A 24,086-nucleotide genomic window follows, 5' to 3' on the forward strand; every position below is an offset into this window, starting at 1 on the left:
CCCAGTGAGCATAGACTGTAGCCCCTACTGTAGCTTAGTTGTTGCAGTAATCAGGAAGTGACGCAAACTGTACCTCATTGGTCCACAACAAATATTATAACAGTGCCCAAATGACACAATAAATCATGAAATGCACCCATGGACAGTCATAATACGAATAAAATACACATATTGTGACTATTTGTTCTCATGAGAAAAAATTATTGACTTTGTATTTTGAGCGCATTTGTACCGTAGACTTACATGGAAACCGGATATGAAAATGCCTATACTGGAGCCAACCGTAGTGGCGCTAGTGAGCAACCAGGAACAACAAGACCAGGAAATGAGCTTCAAAAACGAAGTCTGGGTTTGGCCGCTTGATTAAACTTCAGAAGACGAAGAAGCGGAAGAGGAAAAAGAAGAAGCACACGAGGACGAAGTAGAAGAAGATAACTGCTATCCGTCCACATCCCGGAAATACTCCGGTAACAGAAGCTATCGGAAGCTGTAGCCCCCAGAAATGTGCTGTAGCCTCATTAGCCTGACTAGTTGTTTCTCTGATTCACCTTTGTTTGTGGACGTGTATGGGGAGGACGTTGTACCGGAGCCACAATTTCTAGGACGAATGCGTAATGTGAAAATTAGATTATTCAAATAGTAGATATTCTGAGGAACCCATTTCACCCTACAGTTACTGAGTTAGAATCCTTTGATTTTGGAGGAGAGCAAGATTTATAACGGGGCGTCTGTTCCTGACTCGACGGTAACTGGATTTTTGCATTTTGTTGATCTGGTAACACTAAACATAATATCGGAAATTTGGGATATCTTGTGTGTTGCTGTTGGTACTAGGACTTCGTGGACTACACGTTTCTATACCCTTGGTCTAATTTTCGTTAACGCAACGATCATTTGGCTAGCCCCTCGGTTGCCCCACCGCTAAACAGTGTTTGGAGTGTGATTATTTCAAAATGTTGCTGCATGTCATGTAAAGCATTTCAGAGGTACATGGTTAGGGACCTTGTCTGTCATATAGACCTACAAGTACAAGTGACATAATTTTGAAACAGTTTGATATTTGATTTTGGCAGACGGGTGTCTGCACCATAGACGTGCATATACCAGGCATATACGCCCTCAGCCAACCTAAGCGGTGAAGCCCCGGAAGTGAGCTTGTACTGCGCATGCCTTCGTTGTTGGAGGGCAGAACATTGAGCTCCCTATTAAAGTGAGTGGAGAATATCTGACTTTCGAAGGCAAAATATGCCTGGTATGCCCATGGTATTTTGAAACTCGATTGATGACTGTTACGTTTCATATGAAAAGCACACTGAAATATATGCATTATTTAGTAAAATATGTACAGTTAACAAAACAACCGTTGTTTCAGAAACTGCTACATTTATGATCATTAAATTTATGATCACAAAAAATGGACCGATGATGTTTTCTTTGATTGTGAAATCACCTTAGATTTCTACATTTAAATCAATGGGCAGCAAGCTCTTTTGCTCTCAAAAGTTGTGAACATGCGCAGTAGAGTCTGTTTCCCGATACCTCCTATCCGCTCTATGGTCTGGACTCATCTGTTTTCTATTGCCTGTGGTTTCTAGAAATGTTGTAAAAATTCTTCTTACTGTGAAGAATGCCTGTCTTGTTGACATTCCAGATGTCACTGGAAGTAAATCTATCGCTGTTTCCGTCGCAGCACTTTCGACACAAACTATATTGGAAGCATTAAAAAGCCTTCTGTACAGATTTTCCCCCAATCTAAGAAAGTGACTCACAATTCACAGCAGTTTAGCCTATCTGCTGCAGGGACATGTACAATACCCTCTGTAAGAATGGGCATTTAAAATGTCTTCATTCATAAACTCGTATTGGCGGTGTACATTTTTTGTATTTTTCTTTTTGTTCTAGGTAAAGGGCATAGGCTAGATGATACTGCCAGGTGGCTATGTCAAGAAAGTACATTCTATAAGTTAGACAGTCAAAAGTTAGCCGGAAGGATGATAAGTAGACTATGAGTAATGTAATGAGTAGGAATACTACTGAACACGTTTGATTGTAGCTACTCATAAGTCAGTTGGAGTTGCACCTAGTAGGGTGTGAGGAAGCTGTGGAAAGGGTATATCAGCTTGAAGATGCATGTGGTTATTGGGGCTTAAATTGAGTTCTTCATTTAGAACTAATGGAGACATGTTCAGGCTAAATATTTAAGAAGATTCTCTTGAAATTAATTTTTTGTCTCTTCAATGTGATACCATTTTTCTGTACCTATGCATTGCACATCATTTACCGATTGTGTATATTCAGTATAATGTTTTGTTACTATGGATGCTATATCTCCTTATGGCCACTGATACAGGTTTTCAATCAATTAAATGTTTTACCTATGTTAAGCTTAATTATAATTAGGTGATAATCATTCCATATTTTTGGATACATGTAGGCTAATTTAGGACTGAAACTCATGATATAGATATTTGAGGACAAGTAAAATAGTGATATTTAACTATACATCTACAAAACAAAATTACCAGTAAGAGAAGCCTACTATGATGTGGTGATGCTTTTGTTTTACCACACACAGTGTGATTTACTATCTTGCTGGCCAGGTTCAGGTCTGGTTCTAGGAACAGGCGATATAGTCGGCCGCCTAGGGCAACGTTTCCCAACCGGTGTGCCGTAAGGGGAGGTCAGGTGTGCCGTGTGAAAAATCCTTTAAAAAAAATTAGAATGTTCAAATGAATTAAAAAAAACTTAAATTAACAAATCCCATTCACAAAAGCCAAAATAAATGTCATTAAAATGCATATCGCTTAATTAAAACCCCAAAAGAACATTTAGGCCTACGTGCGTGCGTGTGTGTGTGGAGGGGGGCTGCAGGGTGTTTATTTTTTATGCTTTTGAGAGTGGTGTGCCATGAGATTCTGTAAATTTGGAAAGTGTGTCGCGGAAGGAAAAGAGGTTGGGAAACACTGGCCTAGGGCACCATCCATATCGGGATGCGCTTAACTAAGGGAAAAATAGGAAAATGTTGAGATGTGTTCATGATAGTCAGCGAATCCCCCCCCAGTCGCCGATTCATGTCTTATGGTTATGTTGGATTGCTACCCTTTAAAAATATAGGCCTAGATGGTAAGGCTAAATAATTTTCTCCTTTCGGTTCTTTACAGGTTTTCGTAATAAAGTGTACAGCCTAGATGCTGAGAAGCACCTCCTCTGAGGATCTGCCCTGTGAAAAGAAAGCAACCTCACTCATAGCTTCGTTTTTTCCTTATCACATTGAAGTAATACGCAATGTTCAACTTTGAAGATTTCAGCCGTCATCTGCTGAGGTTATGGGTAATGGCTTTATTAGGCCTTGCTCTTGCTGCTCGCCCTTCACACGGTAAGATTATTTTTCAGTCTGCTTGGTTTTCTGCCCTTGAGATACCGTATGACATTTATACGGCCCATCCGATCACCTACAGCTATCATAGCCACAAAAATTACTTTACAGTTGCCACAGAGATATGAAATATATGTACAGTAGACCCTCTGAATCCAGTCCTTCAGCAATGGAGGTTGTCTGCAACTCTGAAATAGTCATACATTGGAAAGTTAACTCTTAATGCACCAATTTTAGGAGTTTATAGGAATTGTTACTTGCATTACTCTCCCCTTATTTTGTATCTAAAAAGTGTTCTAGAATTTAATAACCAATACTCAGACAACCTCTAAGTGGGATTGCATTAGAACAGGGGTGGCCAACCCTGGTCCCGGGGAGCCGCAGGGTCTGTTGGTTTTTGTTTTCACCTTAAATACAACAACCACTTGGACAAAAGAAACCAGGTGAGGTGAGTTAACTGTGCAATCAACTGCTTTAATTGATCCATTAAGTGCCGAGTAAAAACAAAAGCCAGCAGACCCTGCGGCTCTCCAGGACCAGGGTTGGCCACCCCTGCATTAGAACATACATTTTTTTTTACACTTTGTCTTTCTGATAGATGCAGCATAATAATAATCTATCTATAGTTGCCATCATAGTGAAACACATTCCAAACTGTATGTACAGACGAATGACAAATTATAGTTAAAACCAGAATAAATAAATAATATGAGAAGTGTGAGAAAATGTAATAGTGAGTAATTCTGATAACTCTGAGATAAATGAGGAGTTGTGTTTTAGTGGGCGATATAACAGGAGAGTCATAACGGAGCAAGGTGATTTAAAACCAGTATATTCAAAAGATGACCCGGGTGGCAGATTCAATTCAGTGATTGTAAGTTTCTGATTATAAATGACGGCAAAAGCATCACCTCAGCCCATAAGACGGGGTTTAGATAGATATGTATATATGCTTTAGGGTGAGAAATCCTCCTGGCTGCTGCCAGGTCCCACAGAGTAACAGGAATCAAGCTTATTTAATTTGTCACCCTTCTGTATATATGTTGAGAAAATAAATAATGCCGTGTAAATAATTTCGGCAACAATGGGATATGGAGCAGCCTGACACTGACGTGTGGAAGTAATCCCAAACTTCCTAAAGCAAAAGCTCTGTCATGATATACATCCATCTACATCCATTCATTTGTTTTCCAAGTTCATTTAGCAAGAACTGGCAGTTTCTTTCTCATTTTCTATTAAATTTTGTCTTTCTCACAAAATGTTTTTTTTTTTTTTTTTTTTTTTTACTGTTTGGGTGTAGAAAGGCAGCATGTATTCTCGATTACTGTGCTGATGCAGGTTAAGGTTGAACTCTGTGTGTTCCAGGACAATCCTGTGGCGCTCCACCTGATGTGTTAAATGGACAATGGATTGGTGAAAGCATTCTGGTTGGTGCAACAATGACACTTGAGTGTAATACTGGGTAAGCACACTCTGTGTCACACCACTGGTGTCCAAATTGGTACTAGTTGTCTCATCCACAGTGCTGGAAATGGCAGATATTTTCCTGGGGGGACTTAGGCTAATACTTGTAAGGGGGTCTGGGGGCATCGTTGCCCAGGAGACAATTTTTACAACTAAATGCATCATTCTGACACACTTTGAGAAGAACAAATGGAGAAGAAATGCGCTGTTTTTAAAAAAGATATATATATATATATAGACTAATCTGTTTCGCTCATGTTGCCATTCAATGCCATGCTTTCGTAAGTGCTAGAGCAGGCACATTTTGAAGACGATGAACAATAGGTATGAATCAGGCTATGTGTGGTACAAAGCATTCCTGTTTAAGACAGTGGTGCCTGCATGCATCTGCTTCATTCTGTCCATTAGAATTTGGGATGGGGAATTTAGCATGGCACAGGTTAAATATAGTTTAGTCATGACGATTGTGTTTTTAGAGAAGCCAAGCCTCCTTCACCCTTATTGTGTGAAGCAAAGGTTTTTCACTTTTCTTCCCCAAAATGGTGTAAATTCAGTATGGTGGACTTATTTGTCATGGAGGTAACTTTGTTTTTCTTTGACTTCAGCTACACGGTCGGGGGAAAAATATCCACTATGCAGTGCGAGCCTGGTGGCTGGAATGGGAAAGGATTTGTGTGTGAGGGTAAGGAACACACTGCTTCATTTCAATTTTTACATTTTTTATAAAATAAGTGAATATGTGCTATAGTGATATTGTTATGATTGACAGTTGTGTCAATATTAAGGGTGCAGTATGTAAGTTTTTTTGTTCATATTTGGTTAAATTTCCTTCACATCCTGACAGATATCAAGAATCCAGCCTCTCTTACTGCCCCAGGCTTCGAAATCAGCCACTCTAAATCTCACAGTGCCTGAATCTTAATAACCAGTCAGGACAGCTCTCAGCCTCTCGGTCATGTTTAGCCTTCACTGTGCTGTCAGAGCACAGATAGTGCTATTGTTAGCTAGCTATCTAGCTAGGTAGTTGCCTAGAAAGAAAAAAAAAATAGCCAAAGTCTGCCATAATTACCCGTTCTGCCTTTGACTGCAACAGCGAAACCCAGGAAAGACTGTCAAAGAAAAGATTATAACCAAACGGGAATTGAACCGAGCGAGAGTCAGGTTCAGTTTTTTCCAAATCTAGCACTCTCGCTCCTTTCTCCAAAGTTACGTACTGCACCGTCTATTTACATAATAAACATAATAAAGTGTATTGACATAACTTAATGTTCCCTTATATTAATAAAGTATGACTGTGTGTTGAGACAGCTACTGTACATGCACATAGAGAGAATTCAATTCTCATAGTTCACATAAAGGATAACATTTATGTGAAATGGGGACTGCCAGATGTGTTTTCAGAAGATTTTCTCTTTCATTCCAACAGCTGTGAAATGTCCTCTGCCCGAACAAATCCTGAATGGAAAATCCTCTCTGGATGTCGACAGAGAATATTTGTCGTACCAGGAATCAGTCTTGTATACCTGCGATAAGTCCTACACCCTTTCTGGAGAATCAGAACTGAGGTGCACAGAAAAAGGAACATTAAATGCAGAACCCCCTGAATGTAAAAGTATGAAATATTTTATGGTATTGTCTTATCAATGTTTTAATTTTAAAAAGTACTGTCACAACAGGTGAAGTTAAGATAACTGCCCTTAATACAGTGCATATATCCTAAACTTATCCATAAACGATAAAGTTTTCTGCATTATAGATTGTCCATTTTTAATGAGACTCCATGTATGTTTTTACAGTAGTAAACTGTTCCCAGCCTGAGGTCAAGTTTGGGAGTCAGGTTGAAGGTCGACCGCCCTACGTCCACAAATCCTTCATTGTTTATAAATGCAATGAAGGCTATCAAATGAAGGGCTCCTCAAAAATTGTCTGTGAAGACAATGTTTGGTCGTCAAAGCCTCCAGTTTGCGAGAAAAGTAAGACAAATTAATAGCTGGCTAAGTATTTGACTTAATTATGTCAGTTATAATTTGAATTCTTCAGTCTATATAGTCATCAACTGTTCTCTCAAAGTTAACTTGAAATGCTATTTAAGCATTGAGTGCTATGTTTTAAATGCCTCTATTTGCCCCTACAACCATTTCCATGTTCATGGGTACCAACACAGCACCTAATGTACCACTTTTTTTTTTTTTTTTTTACTGTTTGGGTGTAGAAAGGCAGCATGTATTCTCCATTACTGTGCTGATGCAGGTTAAGGTTGAACTCTGTGTGTTCCAGGAAAATCCTGTAGCGCTCCACCTGATGTGTTAAATGGACAATGGATTGGTGAAAGCCTTCTGGTTGGCGCAACAATGACACTTAAGTGTAATACTGGGTGAGCACACTCTGTCACACCACTGGTGTCCAAATTGGTACTAGTTGTTTCATCCACAGTGCTGGAAATGGCAGATAGTTTACTGGGGGGACTTAGGCTAATACTTGTAAGGGGGTCTGGGGGCATCGTTGCCCAGGAGACAATTTTTACAACTAAATGCATCATTCTGACACACTTTGAGAAGAACAAATGGAGAAGAAATGCGCTGTTTTAAAAAAAGATATATATATATATATATAGACTAATCTGTTTCGCTCATGTTGCCATTCAATGCCATGCTTTCGTAAGTGCTAGAGCAGGCACATTTTGAAGACGATGAACAATAGGTATGAATCAGGCTATGTGTGGTACAAAGCATTCCTGTTTAAGACAGTGGTGCCTGCATGCATCTGCTTCATTCTGTCCATTAGAATTTGGGATGGGGAATTTAGCATGGCACAGGTTAAATATAGTTTAGTCATGACGATTGTGTTTTTAGAGAAGCCAAGCCTCCTTCACCCTTATTGTGTGAAGCAAAGGTTTTTCACTTTTCTTCCCCAAAATGGTGTAAATTCAGTATGGTGGACTTATTTGTCATGGAGGTAACTTTGTTTTTCTTTGACTTCAGCTACACGGTCGGGGGGAAAATATCCACTATGCAGTGCGAGCCTGGTGGCTGGAATGGGAAAGGATTTGTGTGTGAGGGTAAGGAACACACTGCTTCATTTCAATTTTTACATTTTTTTATAAAATAAGTGAATATGTGCTATAGTGATATTGTTATGATTGACAGTTGTGTCAATATTAAGGGTGCAGTATGTAAGTTTTTTTGTTCATATTTGGTTAAATTTCCTTCACATCCTGACAGATATCAAGAATCCAGCCTCTCTTACTGCCCCAGGCTTCGAAATCAGCCACTCTAAATCTCACAGTGCCTGAATCTTAATAACCAGTCAGGACAGCTCTCAGCCTCTCGGTCATGTTTAGCCTTCACTGTGCTGTCAGAGCACAGATAGTGCTATTGTTAGCTAGCTATCTAGCTAGGTAGTTGCCTAGAAAGAAAAAAAAAATAGCCAAAGTCTGCCATAATTACCCGTTCTGCCTTTGACTGCAACAGCGAAACCCAGGAAAGACTGTCAAAGAAAAGATTATAACCAAACGGGAATTGAACCGAGCGAGAGTCAGGTTCAGTTTTTTCCAGATCTAGCACTATATCACTTGAACCAACAATGTGGACCAACTACAATGCAGTCATGTACAATGCATTTATGTTTTAACTCATCAGATGTGGTTTGTGAATGAGTAAAAATTCTGAATATTTAGAATTCTGTAAAGTTACATTTGAAAGCACCTTCGAAGGCAGAACCAGCAGGAGCCCTGCCTGTGTGCAAATAATAGTTACTGAAATAGAAATTTAATACACTGCCATTAAATATACTTATCATTATTTTTTCCAAAAGTTCCTGATATTTGCAGTGTATTTTCTTATGTTCCATTTCCACAAGGATATCGGTACAACAGTCTTCATTTTAGGAGGGCAATCAATGCATTTGATTGTGCATATCACATTTTGGGTTTTATTGGACTTGGCTTTGATCCCCATTTATACCCCCATTTAATTATGGGTATTTAGAAATGCCTGATAGCAATGGCTACAGCCATTTGGCCTGAAGCATGTCTTGTGTCATTATTTGCTCTTCACTCTGCTAGTAAATGTATTTATTTTTAGTGTATTTTATTCAATCCAATATTGATTCTTCTCTCTCAGGTGATGCATCGGGTACTGGCTCATCGCATACTGAGGTTTACAGTGCCCTCGGTAAGTTATATTTCTCAAAATGATTTTTATGTTCCAAGAAAACAAATGGTACAGAGAGTATGAATGGTACAGAGCAGGCCAATAACCTCTTGCTTACGTTTTTCTTTTTTTTTTTTGGCAAAACCACAAAAACCATAATAGGAAATATGAGTATATTGAACTTCAGCTTCTGTTCTGTCTGATCTAGTACCATTTCATATGACAAATATGAGTGTTTTGCCAGTAGACTATTCTGAACACCTCTGTGTGGACACTTTGTAAGGCCATCACAAAGTATTTTGGGAGTTTCGTCATCTTGCGATCATAAGATGCTGTTCAAATTCTGGATAGTCACATTTAACGTTTAGCTTGATAACCCTGAATGCACAGGATTCACAGATTTGGGGTAGGCTCGGTCATCATCACAATGAACTCCAGTATTATTTCAGTGTAGAAAAATGGCACTACTGGAAGCACCCAGCACACATTGCATGCCCCTGCAAGCTGGGACACTGCATGTGGTACGAAAGATGTACAGATTACTGTGAGTGATGTCAGAAGTTTTCACTATTATTACACACATCTGTAATGTGTGCAGTTTAATTTTCAGGTATATGCAATTCAGGATGAGTTGTCTCGCCATGCAGTTTTTCCCAGAAATGGTTTAGAATCTGTGTGCTACACAGCAAACACTAAGGGAAAAAATTATATTTCAAAGCTGTGAGATTCTGTACCAATAGTCTATCAGTTGGAGACATAAAGGAGTCAGTAATGAATTTTAATACAGGATTTAATTCTAACTTGAAATTTAAAACAAAATTTCCCAGCATGGCCCATCTTACTGCACACCCTGTGTAAATGGGCTGTGCTTCAACAAAACCTTCCTAACCTCTTCCTGTCCGAAGACGAGGCATGTATTGCATTCGTGTAGCTCTGACCAAAGTGCCACTTTTGATTTGTCCTGATGAAGAATGTCAGCGTTGCGTTTCTTATTAAAAGACGAGGACTCTCCCTTACTGCACAGTGAACACGGGTGCCATGGGAAATGCACTGTAAAGAACTGCCTTTTGTCTGTCTCTCCTTGGTTCCAGCTCAGAGAGTTGTGATGGCGCTGCTCATACCTGTCGGCCTGCATCTCTCCCTGTGAGAGATCTACTGTACCCGACACTCTGTGACCTCACAGACGACCAGCGGCCTCACTGCGTATTGTAATCCCTTCCTGCTCCGCTCTGGACGCTGTGGAGTCTGCAAGGATGCTTGTAGTGCTTCCTAACTGCTGCTTATAACAAAAAAATCCTTGGAGTGAACCATTTCCATCTGAAATCTAAATTATTATTTTAATTAATTTAATTGATCTAATTTCATTTATTTGCCTGTGTTCAGCATTTACCTAACATATCCCCTCAAAATGAAAAATTTTCAGAACTCTTTATTATTGACATTAGGAATGGACATTATTTCCCCTTATCCCTGTTGTATTCCACTATCTTAATTGCAGTATTCCGTGATCTTATTTGTTTTTGTTATTAATTTAAATTACGGTTTTATCCATGGAGAAATAAAAATCCACAGAGAAATAAAACCCTCTTATAGAGGGTTCAATTAACCCTGGGTTCATTTGATGCTACACGAAATAGCGTACTCCCCATACTTGAAATAAACTTTAATTATACTTCAAATGTTCTGAAGTATAAAATAGTATACTTCAAGTATACTATTTTTTCACGTGGGACTGGCCATGGAAATCTTGATTCAAATCCACATGCATCAGCTGAATTGACTCTTTCGCTATCGTAACTGCTATTGCGACACAGGTTCCTCTTTTTCAACTTTGTGCCTTGCATACCTATGCTTGGTTTGTTAGATGGACTGCTGAGCTGTCCATTGGAGTTAGTAGTCCGTGACTACAATTTGAAAGGTATGATGATGTGTAAGATACATTGTGAATCGCTTGCTTATTGTACAGAACAGTGGCCAGATTGTGCAGGCCCTCGTAGTCAAAAAAAAAAAAAAAAGTCTAAAAGTACTAAATCTTTCTTCCATTTCTAGCCATAAGTAGATGTCATTGTAGCAGGAGAAAAATGTTGATGTATTCATTAAGACGTAAAATCATTGGGCCTCATTCACCAATATCTTCCTAAGTTTTTTCTTAAATTTGTTCTTGAGAAAGGTCCTAAGAAACGTGTACGTCAGTTTCACTATGTGTTCTTAAACCGCAGAATTGTTCGTACCTGTGTTCTTAAAGTGATGAATCCCATTGTCCTCGTAAATGGAAAGCGCCTGCCATTTGTTCCTCATAGGTAAACGCCCCACTAGTCCCCATAAAAGGGCATGAGACAGCAGGGCCGTGTGCACACAGATATTGAAAAGAAAAGTTGAGAGCGAAGTCAATAATGCCCAAACAAAAATCTAAAGACGGTGGAGAACCGGACTCCAAATGTAAGAAAAACTTCAGTAGTTCTGAAGTGGAGGTATTACTGCAGGAAGTGAACAGCAAACGACCTGTCATATTTAGTAGCTTCAGTAGTGGATATAAAATAACACAAAAAAATGGGATGCTATTACTCGTTCAGTGAACGCTGTATCCGGAGAAGGGCGCACAACTGATGAAGTAAAAATAAAAATGGTTTGATGTTAAATCTGAGACAAAAAAAATAAAATAAAAATGCTGGTGGGAGTGGGCACAAGGAATTGCGTGTTATGCATTCAAACGACAAAGCGCTTCTCGTCACATTAATACCGCTAATTAAATCAACCGGCAGTAAACTGCGTCGGAATAAACCCGTTGTTGCACAAAAAGATTATTGCCAGTCATTTTGGTGTCACCCCCCTCTGATGGTGTCACCCGGTGTGGTCCGCAGCCTCCTAGTGACGCCTCTGAATGAGTGTTCTCTTCAACATGTCCACGTGTTTAAAAAGTGTTACCTAAGTACTTAGTTTGTATTCAAAAATTAAACATTTGCTTTTGCAGTATTGATCAAACATTGCATAATTGAAACCCCCCAAAATAAAAGGTCTGATTTGATGGTTTGATTTTTATTATTTATTTACAGATGAACTCCCGCTGAGGCAAACCACCCTCTGAGGTGGAACCTGGCACCTTAATGCTTTGTAAAATAATGAAAATAATTATTTAAAAATATAAATGATAAAAATATTATTGTAAATCCTATAATATTATACAACTGTAGAATTGAAGAAAACACAATAACCAATTATTTTGCACAAACATGTCAGCACTCAAATGTGCGTAAGTGTGCTCTTGAGTGTGCGTAGATTCTGTTCTTACCTAAGAACAAATCCCAAATAAGAAAACATTGGTGAATGTCAGAATTTTCGTGAAAACTGCGTAAGTGGGTTTTAAGAAGAATATTCTTCTTAAGAACGGTTGGTGAATGAGGCCCATTCATTATAATCATAACATTAAATATGTTAAAATGTAATCCAAAAAAAATGAAGTATTAACACATACAGTATGAAGGCAAGGATTCCTCTTGCACTGCAATAAAAACTTTTTGAAAATAAACAAATTGTCTGTCGTTTTTGACCCAGTAGGCGCAATAACCAGTCAGTCCCTTTACAAAATTTCTTTAAGGCTTGATGTCGTTTGGGCTTTATTGGTGTTGGTAAAAACTCATTCTGTTCTTAAAGCCGGTCTCTTGATCAATTAAAGCAGTATCTCAAAGATAACAAAGGTATTATTCTTGACATTTTCCATTAAAGTCTTGTGAAACCACACATTTTTAATGGTCAAAAAAAACCAATGTATAATAGCTAAGCATACACTACGGTTTTCTCATATTACTCAGATTCATTATCAGGACCTTATGACCCCAGGTCAATAGTATTTTTTTTTGCATGCGTTCGTGAGTATGTGCTTAGTAAGATTTTATGTACAATACTTTTGATCATGTAGCCCTGAAAAAACCTTGTGTGGACCTAATTCTGATATAACCCTAAAATATGATTCAAGAGTGCTACCTAGTGGCTATTCAAAACTACTTTACAGTGAATTTTGGATTTTCCTGTTTTGCAGAATGAGTCGCTGTAGAAGAAGACTGATGTAAAACTTTTGTATTATTGATAAATGATTCTCTGAAAATATTTACATCAAAATGTAAGTCAAGATAAATGTGTCATTTTTGAAACAAATAAGCAATATTCAAGACTTAGGGTTTATGAGGTTAGAGTGACATTTAATCAGTATATTTGTATATCTTGTAATATGAATGATGTTTTTGTGACCATTAGAAAGAGTTTGCAGGGATTCACAAGACTTTTTCATTCAGATGGATGTGCAATCGTTTATTGAACTACTAAGGTGAAATGAGTGAATACAAATGTGACTGAAGACATGATGAAAATACATAAAGCAAAACACATAAGACTGTCTTATGCCAAAAAAGTGAAAAGAAATATAAATATATTTTTTCTTTTTTCTTTTAAGTACACTACTGCCACACAAAATACGCAGAACAGTGATTTAGGTAAATTCCAAAGAGCACTACTGTTGACTTGAAATCCTTACCATCCGATGTTATTTCACCAGATTAACGGCAAATCATTTTCTCTTGTATGAACCCCCAAAACTGCACGAGGAAGCCACATTGCTGTAAAATTCCTGGGAAAAATTTCTGCTTGATCAAAGTAATGAAATGCCTTTTCAGGGATTATGCATCAAACTCCAGAACAGAACCTTCATTTAAAACAATTTGAGCACATTGGTCAGATAAATGTATGCGTGGGTTACACAGCTGGTCTTTTCATTTAAATAACCACATGCGTAAATACCGGACCATCCATCTGGCAGGAACAGTTGAGTTAAATGTTCGGCTAGAATAGCCGACCGACACTTAAAAGCATAAGATGCCACAGAACATGCAGGGAGCACTGCTCTCAGCTACCCTGCAGGTAGCCTATACCCTTTGAAACAGTGATTGTTAGAGCAGTAATTCTTTGAGCAGCGATTGTTAGAGCATAATTCTTTGAGCGCCATTCTGTGCAGAAGCATGCAAAAGCAGTGCATGCAATCAGCAGCACTGGAGAAGTTTGACTGCTAGATTAAAAAGGATCCGATGGTGATGTGAGCATGTGATTGGATGGGTATGAGAAAATGTGTTGTGTGTACACAACCCTTGCCCTAACTCTTTCCTAAACTACTAACATAACCCTAACCTCAACATTTCTCGATTTCCAAACAACTTTACTCCAACTCTAATCTGAGCACTAAAATCTTATTTTAGCCCTGGGAGTCATCTTAAATATTCACATGAAATTGATGAAAAACCAGTGAAATTTCAAAAATACAAACGTATAAAATACATTTGAATAATTAATTTATTTTCAAAGATGCATTTCAATGCATTTAGTAGTCATATGGATATGAAATTTCATTACAATGCCTGTAATAAAATCATGTTTATTCAACTACCAAAAAAGTAAGAATTGAGTAAAATAAATTGTGAGAAAAAAGTCAGAATTCCAAGAAATAAACGGTGAGAAAAAAATCAGAATGATAAGAAACGAAGTCAGAATTGCAAGAAAAATAATCATAATTGTGAAAAATAAATACAGAATTGCAAGAAATAAACTTGCAGTTGCGAGAAAAGTCAGAATTCTGTGAAAATAAAATTGCAATTTAGTTGCATTTCCCCCCCATACATTATAGCATACATTACAGCATGACCACGGAGACCTGTCCTTCATAGAAAAAAATTATAGCAATTTCTATTGTAGTGAATTTCAGTGACTGATTCCAGCCTTATGTAGCATTTTGTTCTTGTGTTTTGGGATGAAACGATATACAACATGGTCTCTTTGCATGAGCTCTTTATTTATATAGGCTTGTGTGTCAGTTTGGGCCGGTCAGGATGCTGGATTACAGCCAGCACAATGAGAAGATGATGAGTCACCGGCCATCTTCCATGCTGCTTGCTGATTTCTCTCCTACATTGTAACCGATTTCAAATGGTGCTAGAAACTTTAGAAGACTCTGAACACCAGAAGAAATCGGTCAGCCTTGGTGAGAGGACACAGACTGAGAAGATGGTCACCTTCTGGTGGTGGAAGGGGGGGGGGGGGGCTGCAAGACAATACAAAGAATAACAAAAAAGCCTGCCATTACAGATTAAATACAGACTTGCAAAGAAATGGCTTCCTTCTCCAATTCCACATCATTCCCCCTGCTGTTGTTTTTTCCACCCCAAGAACACTGATTTCAAATGGTGCTAGATTAATAACATACAACACTCTAAGACACCACCTGAAACCAGCTTCCAGGAGAAGATGACCGCCATCTACCAACCCTGCTTTTCACAAGGTTCTTGGGGGATGAGATTCCACATGCAGATGTTAGGACTGGGCTAGCAGGCTTTCTACGGCTTTCTTCTCTCCCAGATCGCTGAAAGGAAGACCCAAGGTTGCATTAATTATCATATTCATTGTTAGCCTGTATGTAAGTTTAAAGCTGGATGTTACAGACATCATACTTACTGTTACTGATACATGTGCCATTTATCTGCTTAAGACAACTCTCAAACTCATGGAGAAATCTCCGTAATGAAAAAAAGCATACCATGACAAAAATGGCACTGTAAGTAAGGAATTTCTTTTACCAATAAAAACTCCTGAAATCCATTGCCAAGTTGTGCAACAATAGACATATACAAACAATTAGCCTAAGCGAGAATTTGGGAAAAAACCGACATAAAAGTTATTGAAGTATCTGAACACCCCTTGGTCTCTGACTGTTTTTCATGTTCCAGTGAAGGCAAATCTTAATGCTACAGCATACAATCACATTCTAGACATTCTAGATGATGTGCTTCCCCAACAGTTTGGGGAAGGCTATTTCCTGTTTCAGCATGGGAGTGCCCCATTGCACACAGCAAGGTCCATATAGAAATGGTTTTGTCGAGAACGATGTGGAAGAACTGTCCTGCAAAGATCCCTGACATCAACCCCATCCAACACCATTGAGATCAATTGGAAAGCCAACTGCAAGCCAGGCCTAATCACCCAATCAGTGCCCGAGCTCAGTAATGCTCTTCTGACTGAATGGAAATCCCTGCAGCAATGCTCCAACATCTAGTATAAAGCCTTCCCAGAAGAGCAGAGGCTGTTATATAGCAGCAGCAAAGGGTGGTCCAACTCCATAATCTTAATGCTCATAATTTTTGATGAGATGTTGAATGTGTCCACATACTTTTGGCTATACAGAGTATTTGGGTGGTTTGCTGTGTCAAAGTGCTGCAGAGATATTCCAAGCATGGAGTGGCATATGGCTGATGCAGAAACTACAGTGAAAACCCAAAAAATTAAATAGTGCTTCTTCTAAAGCTAAAGCAAGAGATAAATGGTTGTCCCCTTGAAAGCTTGATAGTTATGTAAGACTGAACAGCAGCCCTTGCTGTGAATTGATTTTCCACTTTTCTTGATGAGCCTAAATGTTGTGATAATTGGTCACACTAGGGTGTTAACCATTACATTCTTCAGCTTTCACCCCTAGGGGTGAAAGTGCAAACCTGGTCTTGATTCCTTCCAATCACCCAATTGCCCAAACACTAATCCACAATATCTAGCACTGTGGTCCGTTACAAAGAGCAGCACTGAATTAGGCTGGTCTTCGTCTCCTCTGGCAACACAGAAATCTAATACCTGATCTTTCAGTTGTGGCTCTGCCATTGCTTATGATGCTGAGCCTGTCTTAATCACAAACTCTTTTATGAAACACTACTGCACCTCTCTCTTCAAATAATAAATATCCATATATCAAAATGAAAAAAAAAAAAACATAACAAAAGCGTTCCAGTATTTTTGATATGGATGAGCTGCAGAAGAGGAAATGTTATATAATGTAAAACTGGAGCAGACTTGTTGACTGTGGTGAGAATTGAGACATGAAAGTTTTTCATTGAGATATAAAACAGCCTGCAAGCGTTTCTGAAAAGACACAAAAAATAAAAAATATCAAAATCCCCTTTTAGTCACTCTCAGAACATACAACAAATCAACTCATCCAGTGTCCTTTTTGATGTTTTGACCAGTTAGACCAGGACCAGTTATGTTATTTTTCATTCCTCAGTGATCACAGCACATACTAGCGGTGTAATAGTTCTGCTATTCCTGTAGGAGAACACTCATCACAAGAAAAACTCTAGCCTACAAAGGAAAGGTGACCCTGTTATGCATGACCTGATTAATAGGTGGAAAATGTCACTTTTGCAAGATGAAGTAAAAATAACGTGTGCTTCTCTCGAGATGTTTGTTTTTTTTGTTTTGTTACATCAGAATCATAGACCTAGAGCACAACCAGATTATACTTTTGATGGCTTTAGCTGTGTAGGTTTTCTTTAAAAATTCCCATTGGATAGGTGAGACAAGCAGATGCTACTTATTGTATCAAACGTAAGGCAAACTTGAAGCAATTTAAACAGGACTGTCGCGAATGGTAGGAATGGGTTTCTACGGGTGAAAGGTTTTTCCTGTAGGTTTGCCATGTCCCATTTTGCATCATCTTTTCTGGAAGGTTCTGTAGTATCTTTCCCCTTTTTGTTTCCCAAGGACTGCTGCTCAAAAGGTGCCTTTAAAACACCTGAGATTATGAAAATGGCTGCCTTCTTTTACCAGAAACTTGACACCGACTGCCTGACCCTTTTTTCAAAGGAGAACAATAATCACTGAACTACACAGAAGAGCTGACATATAATCTGTGTAAGACAGATGAAAAACCTGGGCTGAAAACCAGGAACCTTTAACCTTGTAAATCTACAGCAGACCCACTTCAGTCATTCCCTACCTCTGTTTCAGGCCAGCCTCTGCAGCACGATAAGAGGCCTGTCTGGATTTTTTTAGGATTTGTAGTAACCATTAGATGACATAAACTAGCACCAGAGTAATGAGACATATAGCTACTGCCATTTGACACCAGTCACACGTAGCGACTCCTTTATGTCTCAGCTTTCATGATCTGTATGTCTCAATGTCAAATCCAGTGTAAAATATAGTTTTGAAGCTTTTGAACTTAAGATGGCAAGGTAGCACTAGAGTAGAGTTTTTGAGGCAAGCCAGCTTGTCATTAGTCACCAGTCACATCACATCGGCTTCTTTTGCGGCTTAAAGACTATTTGATTTTGGCAAATTTTACTCAAAAAATGTCTTTGCTTTCATTATCTGTATGTCTTAAAGTCTAGAGTAAAAAAAATAGTTTTAAATTTTTTCAGCACTTTGCCAACACTCTGAACGCGCAGCAACATCATTGACAGACAGGCATAGCAGAGAGCTGTCCTGATTGGTTGTTACGATTCAGGCATGGTGAAACTTGGAGTGGCTGATTTCAGAGGCTGCGGCAGTCAGAGAGACCAGGTTTCTTTTCTTTGACCTTTTAATTGTAGAGAGACAGAAAGAATGGGAGTGAGAAAGAGCGACATGCAACTAGGGTCACGTGGCTGATACGAACTGCCAACGTCGCTGCTCACAATGAGCATGTGGAAGGTGCTCTACAGGCTATGCTACCAAGACACCCCCCACTTATAGTTTTTAAATACACACACACACACACACATACATTCATTTTTATTTGCTACAAGTGAAAAAGGCTTAAATAGCCATACCAAAAAATAGAGGTACTTCTTGCCAATTCCTCTCCAGTTAACTTGTACAACTGTGTAAGGCTAGATTAAGACACCCGGGGGCTCCTGGGTGCGGAAGCTTCAAGGCCCCTTAACCCCACCCTCCTAAAATGTATTAAAAGGGCTGTATTTCCTACACACGTGACCAGATATTGATGTACCCTCAAAATAAGCTGACTCTTTGCTGCAATTCATTTTTTACATTTCATATGCAATGTGTTGGGCCCTTCCTGGAATACAGTTGGAGTACAGAGCCAAAAAAGAAATTATAAAATGATGTCACTGTCCCAGTACTTTTGCATTTAACTGTATGTGTGTGTATATTCCATCTTGGTGGATTATAAATATTTGTAGAGTTTTTATATACTTATAAGCTATCATGCTTAAAACACACATCAAGTGAGGAAAATAAAGCATTCATTAATGCAACTGAGATAATATCATACGCTTTATGTTTGAAAGCAGAAGTAATATATTCATGTCAATGGGCCAACGTTAAAAGAAATGTTGTGGACTTTGTGAAATCATCTTATAACTTATATTACATAGCTGATTGCTAACTTTGCAGAAAATGAAAATGGAAAAGAGAATGGCGGAGACTCTTGTTTGTAAACACAGCGCCACAGCAAGGCTAGAAAATCCTGCATAGTATGCCTTTACAGCTGCCTGTTTTTTTATTTATTGGAAGAACTGATTCTCACAAAATATGCATTTTCCCTTAACAAGGAAGCTCAGATTTCTCCATATTCTGTCCACCACTCAACAAACCATGGAGATGCACACAAAAGAATAACAAAGGCTTGCAGCATCCCCCAAAATGCTAACTGCTTTTTATTGCATTATGCACCTTATAATACATTATTACAAATAATTATATTTGTAGTAAAATACATATTTTTGATGCATTCATTGTATTGGCATTGGCATATTGGCTTTGTCAGACAGGCAGTTCCTGCCACTCTGAATGTGCACAATGTTTTAAAAACATCATTAAAACGACAAAAAAATTATAATAAAAATTCCCTCTGTAATCATGCTTGTGTGCTGAAGATATATCTCTCCCCTGTTTTCATGGCACTTTGGGCGATCCCTATGCGAATTGGTACTGTCCAGCCCAGCCAAAGATGTCCTGACACGGTTACACAGCCATCCCGATTCTGGCACAGACCTCTGCTTCAAACGGTTCAGCTCACCACAGACCACAGACCACACATCCCCCCTCCCCCCTCGCTCTCTGTGCTTATCTCAGAACTACGTCCTTAAGTCCGTGATGACTGCCTGCAGAACAGGTAAACCACCGACGGAAAATTCACAAGCTAGCCTTGAGCTTGTTCTTAGCTCAGACACAAGGACCACTCACCATCAGGCGAAGGATCGCACGGAGAACGCTCGGTATTATTGTGATTTAATTAGGACGAGAGACAGAAAAAGGCGAGCAGGCGGAGTAGAGATAACAGCACCATCCCTACCCTCCCCGAGAGCTTGACTACAGAGACAAACAAGATCTGTTCCGATCTGTACCGCACAATACAAACCGGGTGCTTTTCAGTACCGAACCCTTAAACTGGAGGGGCATCTTTGCGGCTAGGTTTTCTTTTTGTGCTTATAGCAGTAGCTCTGTTCCTCAGTCTTCCAGTGAAGTCATGGACCTTGTCAGTGAGACAGCCATGATGCTAACAAGCTACAAGGGTGTGGCAACAAGTAGCCAGCCAATTCACAGATGAGAGAGCGCCAAATGATATGGTAAAATGTAAAGCTCCTTCGCTCAGCAGTTCCTCTCACTAATCTTTCTCTCTCTCTCAGGGCTGGAAAAATGCCTGCACCATTCTTTTCACTGTAAACACTTTTCTTCAATTCTTTCACAGCACCAGCAAACATGTCTTGTAAAAATAACTGAGGACATAAGAAAGCAGTCATGATGTTTTACTTAAAATTTCCCAATGACAAATATTTTTATTTCCATGATAAATGAAAGGACAGCTTATCTGATCTGTGTTTTGAGGAGATATTAGTGAGGATGTTTTTCAGTAAATTGACAAGAGACAGACATGGCCTCTCGAGGGGTAGTTTATCTGTCTCTGGATTTGTCACCAACTCAATTTTCCCAGCTTTCCTTTTTGGTTGTTTGTTGCTCCTCTCATTGGACTTGTTGTGTAATGTTTATAAAAGATTTAAAGGGACACCCTCCCTTTTTTATTAAGCCCCTTGAACAACTCAACACAGTCAACAATATTATTGTTTCTACATGGGGCTCTGTAAGAAAGAGAATATGAGTTCAATAAATAATGCTTTTTAACTTTTCAAGGGAGAAAAAAGGGTCATATGCTAGTCTAGAACTTGATGAAATTCTAGAAGAAATATCCTTGTGGATTCTGCCTTCTGGCAGGAGGTGTACCCAAGTACAGAAAAGCTCTCTCTGAAGGCATAAACCTTGACAACTGACTTCTTAACTCTAATCACTAGCAGACTAGTCCTGCATGCCTTGCCTATATCAGCTTTAACAACCCAGGTTTATAACTCGTATGCATCACTGTCAGTCAATGCACACTGTGATATTTTCACTATATGAGGCCTAATTATGTATTTTGTCCCATTCGTCATTTTTGGCATTACTTTTTTCTCCACATGATCTCTTCATGCAGAGCTCTATTGTTATTCTGCAACACAGTGAAAGTTTGTGCTTAGCCCCCATGAGCAGAGCGAGGTAGATTTCACACTGAAGCACTTTCTCTCTGGCTGTTTTTCCACAATTAAATCTGCCTGGTGACTCAGAACGCTGCCCAATCAGCAGTCTGGACCTAAGGTGGCAGTGTGAAGCCTTACTTTGAACTGAATAGCAGGTGTCGGTCTATTATTTCCTCCATCCATTCAAACCTTCAAACTCCCACCCAGTCCAGTCCATACTGAAAAATTCATGGTACATTAAGTAAAGCTTCATTTTAAAATGATACTTTCAAGGTGACACCTTCTTCATTTCTGACTGAGTATTGTGAGTGTTGCCTTTAAAAATATCTATAACAGCATTTGTGTTACTCCCCTGCAAACAAACACACAGAAACACCCATATGCACACACACACACGGACACATGCACACCTTCCAAAGAAAAGCATTCATATCTACATTAAGCCATCCTTCTAAAACTGTCACAGTCAAAAATAACAGGCTTGACTGGAAATAGTGAGAAAATGGTACCACGACTAAGGACAGAGAGATGCGGCACTCAATTTCTCAAAGAACAAGTGCATAGAGTTCAGATATAAAAACGCAAGCCTCTGAATTTGGTTGCAGCTTCCCATATTCTGCAAAAATCTTCATGTAAAGGTAAGATAGATTCTCATTTCAGAAATATTACGCTATTGAACTACTGAGCACAAATGTTATGTAACACAGCTATTTATTTATGAGCGAGGAACAGAAAGTACCGAGGACCTGCTTGTACTGAGCTGGATAGATTAATCTGAGTTTAATATCCGTTTTAGGATTCACACTGAGGTTTTTCATAGCTTTTTTCTGCCTTTGTGACATTTTGTGTTTTGGCTCCTCCTCCATGTTTAAAACAGTACTGGGTCTGACTCAGCTTAGCTAAACTTTCTGTGGCTGCTGCAGGTAACAGCGATGAACTAAAAGCCGCAGTTTCCATCCGCGCTGTTCCCGAGAGTCCTGTGCGTGTGTGTGTGTGTGTGTATGCTTACAATTGTATGTGTGCGTATGCGCATGCTGCAAATGTGTGTGAATGTACTTACATGAGTGAAGGACACTGCTGCGGATGAGGGAGCGTGTGTTCTACCCGTGCTTTGGGGACGTCATTTTACTCTACAGAAATTCTGCTCTCATTTTCTGACAGAGACCTGATCACAATTTCCATTCCCCCCCCCCCCATCTGCTTAACATGCCATCGAAAAGGCATTTCACCTGCTCGTCGTTGCCAGCTAGCCTTTGTGCATGCACATCACTCGCGGAAAAGAGCACGGCTATAATGTCCGCATTAGCAAAAGCTCATTTACACCCCCCCGAGAGAAGCGCAGTCCCACGTGCCTGGGCAGAACAGCAGGGCCTCCACCTGTTGGCATGCGAAGCAAAGGAGTCGTACGGAGCCGTCGATATTGTTCTGCACTCGCTGTTCCTCTCCCACTCAGGAACCCGCAGGAACAGCCTGAGAATACCAATGGAGCGGCTCTGACAGACAGTTCTGCCCGCTGCAGATGTGCCCTCTGTACCATCCCGGACAAGGGATGTCCACCAGCGCGTCCGAACCGAAAACAAACCTAAAATACATATAAGCACAGCATGAATAAAATGCTTCTATCTTTGTAGGTAGTCACTAATTTAATCCTTTCTAATTGTTTTTCTTTTTTTTTTACTACAACAAAGAAGGGCAGTGGGATTTGGAGACATGATGCCCGAAATGTACGTGGGCTCCCCTGGAATAATAAGTTTACAGTGAGACTGTAAGCTGTATATGAACAACGGGTTTGGTTTGGCCCTTCGCCTTGCAAGTGGGGAACAGCCAGTGAGGAAGTGAGCCCCCCCAGCCTCCTGCACAAGGGCGGGCATCTCTGCTCCAACTCCCAAGTTTGTGGCGTCAACTGCAGCAGCAGCAGCAGACGCTTGGCAATCGAAGGCGCTCTTGCATCATCCCCGCTGCTGGCAGGTCCGTGACATCACAGCCTCCTGAGCCCAGAATATTCAGCTGCGCAATGCCCTGCTGGACACGGGCACGGGGCTGTCAAAGGCGCTGGCAGACCCACCCGCTGGCATGTCTTAAGTTTTGAAGTTATATTTTGAAAGATGCATGCAGTCACACTGAAACATACAGAAGGAGGTAGAGACCTTGCCCTCTGTGTACACGGGAGCTAACACTGGATGAGTGACTGGTGATGTTCAGAGAAGCTCTGGCTGATCAGGACGGACTGACTAAGACAGGGGCCCAGGGGCCGCAGTGGAAAGGACTGACAAACAGCCAGCACAGCGGTCTCAGTCACTGGCATGTCGCACACGCTCAATTTGAAAAGAAACTAGGTTTATGATATAAACACAGACGCTACGCCCCTTTCACAACTCCTGTTGGCACTGGCGACGTTGGTGGTTTCTGTTTTATTTGTATTTACTTTTCGCGGTAATTGAAAATATGGAATCCAGCCTGCATTCAATCAACATTTGTCCATAAGTGTGACTTACAACTAAACACAAGTCTTACAAACTCAGTTTAGTTAGAGTTAGTGATAGTTGAACTCACCATAAAAAAGGGAAAAAAAAAAGGAATTCCTGCTTTCAGCTGTTAGTCAAAAGAAAAATAAGTTAAGGACAATGTGGATTGAATTCCACCAATTTCATTCCTACAATGACAGTTCTGTGCCTTAAGCACTATCTACTAAACTGTTAATTTTGCTAAAATACTTCAGCTTCATCATGGTTTTTTTATTTGGGAAATCTACACTACAGCCTGCAAATTCTTAAAATGGTG

At 39.6% G+C, this 24,086-nt stretch overlaps 1 protein-coding gene across 3 annotated transcripts; it reads left to right on the top strand.

Moving 5' to 3' along the window:
• The first annotated feature begins 289 nt into the window (after window positions 1–289).
• On the top strand, window positions 290–11,014 carry LOC118208597 (membrane cofactor protein-like). Of its 3 annotated transcripts, none has more exons than XM_035383439.1 (10): window positions 290–745; window positions 3,162–3,376; window positions 4,742–4,838; window positions 5,446–5,522; window positions 6,267–6,452; window positions 6,637–6,813; window positions 7,118–7,214; window positions 7,822–7,898; window positions 8,962–9,012; window positions 10,083–11,014. In XM_035383439.1, exons 2-10 carry the CDS (start codon window positions 3,286–3,288, stop codon window positions 10,136–10,138), a joined length of 909 nt encoding a protein of 302 aa, XP_035239330.1. In that variant the 5' UTR covers window positions 290–745; window positions 3,162–3,285; the 3' UTR covers window positions 10,139–11,014. The 3 variants fall into 3 exon arrangements, with proteins under 3 accessions (XP_035239330.1, XP_035239331.1, XP_035239332.1); XM_035383440.1 differs by having other exon boundaries at window positions 290–467; XM_035383441.1 differs by lacking the exons at window positions 7,118–7,214; window positions 7,822–7,898.
• Window positions 11,015–24,086: the final 13,072 nt, after the last annotated feature.

The sequence above is a fragment of the Anguilla anguilla genome, chromosome 11 (assembly GCF_013347855.1).
Source record: "Anguilla anguilla isolate fAngAng1 chromosome 11, fAngAng1.pri, whole genome shotgun sequence".
NCBI classification, from domain to species: Eukaryota; Metazoa; Chordata; class Actinopteri; order Anguilliformes; family Anguillidae; genus Anguilla; species Anguilla anguilla.

Coding starts and splice junctions, on each gene's coding strand:
- LOC118208597 (XM_035383439.1), top strand. CDS start 3,286: ATGTTCAACTTTGAAGATTTCAGCCGTCATCTGCTGAGGTTATGGGTA. Junction 6,453..6,636: donor AGAACCCCCTGAATGTAAAA/GTATGAAATATT, acceptor ATGTTTTTACAG/TAGTAAACTGTTCCCAGCCT. Junction 6,814..7,117: donor GCCTCCAGTTTGCGAGAAAA/GTAAGACAAATT, acceptor TGTGTGTTCCAG/GAAAATCCTGTAGCGCTCCA.